Source organism: Rhinolophus ferrumequinum, chromosome 22 (genome assembly GCF_004115265.2).
Source record: "Rhinolophus ferrumequinum isolate MPI-CBG mRhiFer1 chromosome 22, mRhiFer1_v1.p, whole genome shotgun sequence".
Taxonomy (NCBI): Eukaryota; Metazoa; Chordata; class Mammalia; order Chiroptera; family Rhinolophidae; genus Rhinolophus; species Rhinolophus ferrumequinum.
The window spans coordinates 27,725,342-27,735,030 of record NC_046305.1 but is presented as its reverse complement, the minus strand read 5'-3'; the positions used below and the strand labels follow the sequence as shown (position 1 = coordinate 27,735,030).

Genomic DNA, 9,689 nt, shown 5'->3' with positions numbered 1-9,689 from the left:
TGCTTGCAAAGAGTTGCGAGTATATTTAGCAGTCTTTCCACCTAGATTAGGAAGTGAGGAAGAGGTGTCTGGTCCTCCCTGGGTGATGCTGTTTATCGGCTCTGGGCAGCCCAGCAAGGTTGTCACCAATGAGGCTGAAAAGAGAAAAGATCGAATTAGCATCTACAACAGCCATACTCAGACATACTCTGCCAAAATGTACTCTCCCCTCCAAAATACACACACCACCAAAACACCCACACTTGACAAAATGACATCCTTCAATATATACTGTTATAAGTTCATGTTAACATATACAAAAATATATCTATATTCCCTCCTATCCACAAACATCAGAGCACAGGTACATATTTAAGTATGTACACTTACTCAAATATATATACTGCCCTCCCTCCCCATTTTCCCTCTCTCTCTCTCTCTCCCTCTCTTTCACACACACACACACACACACACACACAAACCCCTACTAAAACTACACACTGTGCAGTATAGGAGTGCGCTGATATTATCCTCCTAGAATATCTTAGCCCAGCCTCTGCCTACACATCAGCTTTACTCAACCTCAGGTTTCTATGTGTAGTCAGGTAACTGGGAGTTAAACTTGGCAACCAAGCCAAGACCCTACAGGCACATGAGGATTCTGGGAAAGACAAGGGTCACATACAATGATCTTGTTGCTCCTGATTGGGAGTAGAAGACAAAGGCCAGAGGACAAGTAGATAGACAAGTAGAGGACAAGTAGATAGACAGGGCCAGAGATGAGACCTAAGGAGAGGGACCCCATTCTGGTGGGGATTTGGTTTGAGGAGGGCAGTTTGGGATGCTGTGGGTTGCTCTAGAGTAGACCACACACGTGAGCATCCAGGGGAGCCAGTGGGTCAAGGTCACATGACACAGAAGTTTCTGGTCCAGATGAACCATAAACTTATATCCACCCTCACCCCACCACTACCTACCCACTTGGAGTGGGTGGAGTCACAGGTTAGTGCAGTGTATCAGGGCATTTAATGTTAAAAATGGAACTCGAGGCCCTTGGGGGAAGGAAAAAAGGTGAATGCGGAGGAAGGTAAGGAGGATGAAAGGGACGAAGAGGAGCAGGAAGAGCAGGAGGGGAGGGAGGGATGTTCAAACTACTCCTTGGCTATGCCAAGGAAAGGGAGGCAGCAGGTAACACACAAAGGGGAAAAGAAGTGAAATCTGGACTTTTGATCTTCTAAGGATCTTGGTCCTAGCAATTTAAGGGCAATACAAGAAAATTTCAAAAATAATTTGGACTACTATAATGTATTTGGCCTTATAAGACTGTAATGTATTTGCCCTTATAAGAAAGTTCAGTTGAGAATCCAAATACTGAGTTGGGTACAAGTACACTGTATAGTGACTTGGGAACTTTAACTGTGGGGTAAATTAAGCTTCTTCTCCCTAGGCTTGTGTGAAAAAAAGGAAAGAAGATGAGGAAGGAGGGGAATGCTTTCTGGTTCTTATGGGTTATCTTTGCTCTATACAAAGTTCAGGAACTAATCACCAGTGATGAAGCTACAACACACCCTAGGTATGGGGATAAGGGTGGGTATAATGTCTTCTTGCTCCTGTCCCAAAAATACACACTATTCCCTCTACCCCAATTCAATGCATCATCATATGCAATAACAGCTTGTGGGACCCTGAGGGACGATGGGCCATTGTAACAACAACATGGACTTCTTGGACCAAGTTGAAGTCAGCAGATCTGGTCCTAGTCCTGGCTCTATTGAGAACCAGCTGTGTAACCTAATGAGTGATACAAAAGTCTACATAAGGACAGAGTTCTATTTCCTAAGGCAAAAAGCTGGTGATGTCAAAATACGTTTTTCATCAATTCTGGACTAAAGAAAGGCCCAGACACCAGATTTCTGTAAACAACATACCCAGGAAGATGTTAAAGTTTTCAGACTTAAGTGCTGAATGATCCTGTACAGCTGTCTGTTCCTTGACCTGTTTCCCTGACTTCTTTGGTGGTTGACCTTGGTCAATTCTGGTCTTGCAGACACCAGGTCTCTTTGGTTTGATGCTTTCTAGGTCATCTTGTTTCCAGTTCCAGCCTTGTTTCCTGTAACAAGTTGTTTCCTCCCTCAATGAGTAGAGTAAGAGTCTCATTCGGCCCGATACATACAGCTTTGGGGAGGAGCCAGTGAAGAGGCCAGCTAGATGTATTCAATGCCAAATATGAGAATTCCAGGGCATTTTGATGAGGATGAGTATATGAAGCAGTGGAGCAAGGTATTTGAAACCTGAACTGTCTTTGAAATGTAGGATGTCTGAACATAATAACCTGTTTTCAAACAGCTTGCAAACTGTGGAGACAAGATGTCAACCTCTAAAAAGATCACTAACAATACCAAACAATAGATTATAAATGCCAAATGGGTGGTATGGCTAACATTAATTCTGTAGTGGGAGAAAGGTCAGCTCAGGTTTTCATGGTGGAAGACCAAGCTTAAAGTGTGCCTTCAAGAGTGTGGGGAATTGGGAGAGGTGGGAAGGAGGCAGTGAGGAATCTAAGATTATCATACGAGCCACAGTGCAGCAAGGCCAGGCACTTTCAGGCATGCATGGATTGGGCAAAATGTTGAGGGCTCTGGTTTGCAGAGTGGTGTGATGCTTAGAGAACAGTAAGGAGAGTGACCCTGGAGCACAAAGTGGCAGAAACCTAAAAAGGCATATGGGGCCAAATTATGAACGATCTTAACTATTAGGCAAAGAAGTCCAGACTTAATACCATAGACAAATGGGGGAGGGGGTGTCTCAGGTGATCTGAGCAAATGAATGTAGACAGATGATTTGATAGAAGCAACAGGTCTTGTGTCTGGATCTGAAGAGCAAAGTATAAAGGAGAAACCAAGAGTGAGTGTGAGTTTTGTAGGTGGAGTGACTGGGGAAATGATGGTATCTCTGACAGAATGGAGATCAGGAAGGACCTGGCTTTGGAGAAGAGAAGTGGGCTTACGCTGATATTGAACTGGTAGCTGGACATCCAAGGGGAGGGGCAGGACAGGTGGTAGGAGGAGCAGGATGAAAGAGCACGAAGATAGACTGTGCCGATGTGAAAATCAGTTGTACAAAAGTAAACATCAAAATGAACATACTTAGGATTTCTCTGAGGAAAGAAAGAAGAGAGAAAAGGAATGGACATAGTGAGGGTGTGGGGGGTAGGAAGGCATCCAACAAAGGAGGCAGAGAAACCTGGGGTATCCTGTCAAGACAAAGGAGGGGAGACTTCCCGCAGAAGAAGGTGATTAATGGGGCTCAGAATTCAAGGAAAATAAGAATTTACAGAGACTATTGGGTTTGACTCATTAAACATACATGTATGCCAGCCCCTGGAATATTGATTAGAGGTTATATCACTAAGCAGACATCCAGGAGTGCCTATGGTGATGCCAGGCTCTGAGCACAGCCCAGTGTGTGGAAGAGGGAGATTTTGAGGCTGGATTCTGCCCCCTGAGGAGCCGATGTTTACAAAAGCTTAAGTCCACAATGAAGAAGGACTAGGGGTGGGGGTGAGAGGAGGGAGAGGAAGAGCGAGTGGGTGGAAATTGTGTACAGTTGAGCGCACACCACTTACTCAAAAATTTTGGCATTTAAAGCAAAGCAAGAACTAGAAAAATAACAGGAAAGCCTAAACACTCCTCCCACCCCCATCCAACCACCCACCAAATATCTGAGACTCGGATGTTTCTAGGCAAGAGAAAAGACATCAATGTAAAGGAAGAGCAGAATTTGTTGAGGGAGGAGAGATTACTGAGACAGTAAACAGAAGATAGTTCCCAAGAACTAAGAGGAACCCATTCCCACTAGTTAAGAAACACGGCAAAACGGTAAAATGGTGACAAAGCGTCCGGGTGAGTGGTTCTGGCAGTGTGTAGTTGGAAAATGTGGGAGTCAGAAAAGGGGATCGCTTGGGAGAGGTGGTATCAAGTGAAGGTTTCTTGGAGGAGGTGGTCTTTAACCTAAGTCTTGAAGGATGGGCGGAAAGGAAAGGTCGGGGCATTCCCAATTTAGAGCAAACTGGGCGACTCTCTCCTCCCCTGCTCTCTTCCGGTCGCTGCCAAGCTCCCCTTTCTCCTCGCGACTTCATAGGTTTGCGCGCGCGCGCCTCGGGTTCCCAGTACTGACGTCAGCGGGCAATGACCTCAGCGTAGTGGAGAGGGCGGGGGTGGGCCGGTGGTGCCCACCGGACGGGGCGGAGCGAGCCGCGTCCAATGGGTGCGGCCGCCGGCTCCCCCACCTCTCATCACCGTACGAAAGGCGCATCCGGGCGCACTTCCCTCAGAGCTGGAGTCGCCGCCGAGCGATAGCATCGTACCAAGCCGCCTGTACCCCCGGAGACCTCTCACTGCTCCCCGCTGCCGCCCCCCCACCCCAGCCAAGCACGATATGAACCAGGCTGAATGGACCGGGAAGAGGACAGACATGCTCCCGGAGATCGCCGCCGCTGTGGGTTTCCTCTCCAGCCTCCTAAGGACCCGGGGCTGTGTGAGCGAGCAGAGGCTAAAGGTGTTCAGCGGGGCTCTTCAGGAGGCACTAACAGGTGAGCCCACGCCGAGGGGGCTCCTCGCACCCCGCCACTGAGGCTCGGTTCCCTTCCCTGCCTGGAGGGTCCTTCCTGTCCTCCTAGTACAGGGGTCCCAATGCATGCAGCTCCAGGACTTGGTTTCCCTCCGGCACGGGGGGGGGGGGGGCGGCCCGCAGGCCCCCATTACTTAGGGTCACGTCTCCTTTCCCGGCCCTGTGATCAGGTCTCGGTCGGTGGTGGTTCTGGTGGGGCGCAGCGGGCGCAGACCTGTGTCCTGGAGTGCGATTTCGATTCCCCGGCTTATGCCCCAGAATAGCGGGTACCTGCGGGTCTGAGTGTGGCCCCATCTCCCTCACTGGACTCTGAGACCCTCGAGGACGCTGCGGGCCATAAATCCCGGCAGACGAGAGGAACCCTTTGAGAGAAGAAGGCGCACTTGATTGAGCCTTCTCAACAATTCTGGAGTCCCAGCCCTGACTCTGTACGCCACGCTGTTCCTGGGCTGGTTGTTAACAAGCTCCAAGTTGGAATCCGGGTCCCCTTTGTATTTTCTGGTCCCCTTAGCCATCTGCCACCTATCACGGTGCCAAGAGAGACTTGTAGATAGTAACTGCTCTGAGGGAGTGTATGTTGGGGCGGGGGCGGTGCGAGACAGGGAGGTGGAAGAGAGATAATCAGCGGCTGGCTAGGGAGAGACCTCTCAGCTGTTTCTGGCCCTTTGGCCGGCAGTGTTGGGCAGCGACAGCCATCTCCAAATGTGCCCACACAGGTTCCGCTGCCTTCTGAGGAACAACACATGTTTCATCAAAACATCCTTTTTTGACACCTTAGCCAGACTTGCTAAGGGTTTCTGACTTTTGAAGGAGGCAGAGGGAAACTTGGGGGCTCAGGATGGGAGGTGCAGTAACTTGCTGTGGCTCCGACCATGATGATCACCTTCATGGTGTTGAAATTTTAGCTGTAGATCTCCAGAGGCCCTGCCTGAACATGCCAGCAAGTCACATCCCTCCTCCTGAAACAGGGAATGTGCCAAAAGCAGTACACTGGCTATTAGGGATTGTCCCAGAGTGGTGGGACCCCTCCCAGTATACACACAGCCCTGTCCTGGGATGGGGAGTCTTTCCAGATCTCATAAAATGTCTCTGCTACATTGGCCGGGGAAGGTCTCAGGAGGGTCCTGGCAGTCATGACAAAGTACCTTGTTGCTTAAAGTCACTGGGCCCCTTCCTCTCCTTTATCCCATCATCCTGCTTGTGGTAGTAGCAGCCCTGACCCAGCTGCTCTAACCAGGGCACCTCCCCTGTCCTGTGTTCACAGAGCACTACAAACACCACTGGTTTCCGGAGAAGCCATCTAAGGGCTCTGGCTACCGCTGTCTCCGCATTAACCACAGGATGGACCCCATCATCGGCAGGGCAGCCAGCCAGATCGGACTCAGCCCGCTCCAGCTGCACCAGCTGCTGCCCCGAGAGCTCACTCTGTGGGTGGACCCCTACGAGGTGTCCTACCGCATTGGGGAGGATGGCTCCATCTGCGTCCTGTACGAGGAGACCCCGCTGGTTGCCTCCTATGGGCTTCTCACCTGCAAGAACCAAATGATGCTGGGCAGGAACAGCCCCTCCAAGAACTACGTGATGGCCGTCTCCAGTTAGCTCCTCTGCTGCCCCCACCCAGCATTCTACTGTACTCATCCTGCCATCAACAGGCTACTGCATACCTCAACCTGGGGAACTGTATTTTAAATGAAGAGCTATTTATATATATTATTTTTTTAAGAAAAGGGCAGGGAAAACCTAAAGATTTTTTTAAAGAAAACAATCCGTAAAGCGTGCTGCTTGGAAGCAGCCTTCCCAGGTGCCTTTGCAGAGAACTGTTGTGTGCTTGAATCTGGGAACCAGTGTCTGCCTATGGGAGGGGGGAGCGGTTAGGGGTGGGCCCATCCAAAGTGAGGTGGGAAAAGCTTGGCCAGCACCCCAGGAAGATGTGAGAGGGAGCAAGCAAGGTTAGCAACTGATTGAGAGAGGTTAGGATCTGCCCTGAGGGAAGGAGAGAGGCTGAGTTTAAACCTCTCTCTCTCCCAACCAGGACACCTAAGTCCCTGGCCCCTCTCTTACTCAGGGGCATTCAAGCTTGGACTTAACTCATGTTACCTAACCTTCACTTTTATTTTTCTGATGCGATCCTGGGCAGAGAGTGATTTCTTCTGTCCTAAGCAGTTTTTCTTGAAATCATGACTTGTTTCTAATCCTATCTTCAGGGGCCTGTAGATATTGCTTCCCAGCCAGGAATCTAAAGCTTTTTGTTTTGTGGGGATCAGGGGTGTAAGGCAGGGGTTGGAGTTCACTGGGGTTGGGCTGGAAGGGTACTCTGCACAAAATCTTTGCTTTGCAATATGCTGCTCTGTGTGTGAGTATGTGTGGTGGAAAAACTTAGGGGTGGTTTACAATGGAATTTTAGGACCCAAAGAGTATCCACTGGGGATATGTTTTTGGCCAAAACCCTTCTTTTTGGAACCACATGAAAGTCCTGATGCTCCTGCCATTATCTCTTTGAGAGGTGGCTCAAAAGCTACAGGGAATTCCAGGTCCTTTATTACTGCCTTCTTTTTAAAAAGCACAGCACTCCTCTCTACCTCTCCCCACTCCTCTCCCTTCTGTTTGGATCATGGAGCTACCCAATTTTCTAGGACAAGAGTTCTCAATCACTGTGCAATATGGCCTCCTAGTCCCAGGAGGGTGTGGAGGAGAACTGGCTCTCAGAACCTCCTGGTGCTCTAGTGGGCTGAGGGAACCATTTCTCCCGCTGTCCTTGGGACTGTGGCTGGCTGGACAGCCTTGCAGGTATCCCTTGGCTGAACGGGAGAAAGCCCCAAGTTCTGCAGGACTACTTGGTATTCTTGTAGGGCTGACACTCAAAACTAAACTTTCGGCATTCCCCCCCCCCCCCCCCCCCCCCGTGCTCAGAGCACTTCTGGGAGAGGTTGCGGTCTCTCTCAGTACAATCCAAATTTGTCTGTAGACTTGTGCAATATTTACTGTTCTGGGTTGGAGAAAAATGGAAAACTACACTGGGAGGAAATCCCCATCCTTTGGTTTCTCAGTGACAGGTCCTCAGAAGGCCTCGAGTTTTCCAAACTTGAATCACCTTAAACAGGACATAACTAGAACATCTTGTCAACCTGGCTACCCTGCTATTGCCTCTTAATAAGGAACCTTCCCTCCCCACCCTGAAGTTCCCCTCCCCACTGCAGTCCCCTTTCCTGTTACTCAAAGGTGCTATTTACCAAACACTCTCCCAATCCATTCCTGCTAGTTCTGCCTCCTTTTCAGCTCTCCAGATCCAAGCTGTTTTCCCAGACCCTGCTTCCAATCTTTATTGCTTTAAAGGTAACTTGGGGTCTACAGACCCAATAACTTCTTTTCTGACATGTGGGTTGAAACAAGCTGTGAATCATTGTAGACTGCATTGTAGCATTTTGTCTGCAAACAGGTCCCTGCCTTTTAGAAGCAGCCTCATGATCTCATGCTTAATCTTTTCTCTCGTCTCTTCTTTTTGATGTTCACTTTAAAAACAACAAAATGCCCAGAGCTGGACTGTTGAGCAGGCCTGTCTCTCTTATGAATAAAAATAAATTATAGTGCATTTCTAAGCTATTCTGACAGCAAAGACAAAGGTTACTAATTGTATCATAGTGTTTTTATATGGAAGAATGTATAGCTTTATGGATAAATGTACACCTTTTTGTTACTTTAATAAAAATGTAGCAGATGAAGTTATGTGGTGTAGAGAAGGTAAAAGTCCCACATCGCTAATTTGCATATCCTTCAGATCCAAATCCTATCTTTGTGTCTTCAGTTGCACTCAGAAGATCTATATAGCATGTGGTGAGAACAAAAGAAAAATCTAATTTGTGTGGTAAGGCCATTTCCAAGCACCCCTCTTCCCTAGGAAGTCACCCCTTATTTCCTTCCTTCAATGCATATTCCAACAGTTCCCTGTGAAAATGCTAGACGGGACAGGGTCCAGGGACCATCTTATGCATTCTCTTCTTGCTGTGCCTTGGTTGTGTTTACACATTCGTTTATTCGGCAAGAATGTATTGTCAGTAAGTGCTGGGGACTGAAAATATTATAGATGACTAAGACACACAGCCTGTCTCTCACAGACTGGTGTGGTGAACAGGGGACACTTGAGCCCCTTCCTAGGTTGGGGCAGAATTGTTAGGAATTCCTGGTACAAGCTCTCTTGTCCTTTCTGAGGCTGCCATTTTGCTGCCTGCCATTCTTACCAGACAAGAACAGTTGGGCCCCAGGATCTATGCACTGGAGCTGAAGGTTTGACTGCAGGCCAGTGCCATCAGTTAGCTGAAGAGCAGCTACTTGTGACAGCAAACACTGAGCCAAAGTTTTGTTACCAATTTTCAATACCCTTTGGCTATATGGATAGGATCTATGCAAGAAAATAAGTCTATCATCTCTGACTTTTGGGTTCTTTTCATAAGGTTTTGACAGAATTCCCCACCCCACTTACTGGCTCAAGTTTCCACTGAGGAACAAGTAGTTTTTTTTTTTCTTGGCCATGGGTGGACTGTCTTTAAATTTGAAACATGTTGACTCATGAACAATGGCACCCCTATACCCCCACACACACACACACACACTTCATACATCCATGACCCTCATCAATAAACATGCATTTTGACCTAGGTGTCCTAGGTGGGAAGCCAGCCCTGGAGGCTCTGATATGCTGGGATAGTAGGTAAGCCATGGTATGGGGGGGGGAAGCCAGCTCATCTGTATTATGAATAGAATTGCTTATGGGGATCTACTTGTGTTAAAGAGTTGTTATTTAAAGGAATGGTCCCATTTTCATTTGTAGCTTTTCATACAAATGTCCTAGGCACTCATTTTGAAGGACCCACTTTTTTGGTTATAAGGATCTAGGGTTAAGGTTCAATTTTTGCCCATCCAAGAGTACTTATTCTGTTATTTGGTACAAAGTCAGCATCTACCTTCTTGTTTCCCAATAGGCCGGCTGCACTCATGAAGGATATTTCATTGTTTAGTAGAAAGCCTGAAATTCAGGGAAAGTTGCCTAGAGGCTAAGGGGACATCGTCACGCACCTAGATCTCCA

General features: G+C 48.2%; 1 protein-coding gene across 1 annotated transcript; it reads left to right on the top strand.

The window, feature by feature from the left end:
- The first annotated feature begins 4,275 nt into the window (after positions 1–4,275).
- On the top strand, positions 4,276–8,537 carry BTG2 (BTG anti-proliferation factor 2). Its single transcript, XM_033094022.1, has 2 exons — positions 4,276–4,570; positions 5,873–8,537. The coding sequence occupies exons 1-2, from the start codon at positions 4,417–4,419 to the stop codon at positions 6,205–6,207; spliced, it is 489 nt and encodes a 162-aa protein (XP_032949913.1). The 5' UTR covers positions 4,276–4,416; the 3' UTR covers positions 6,208–8,537.
- Positions 8,538–9,689: the final 1,152 nt, after the last annotated feature.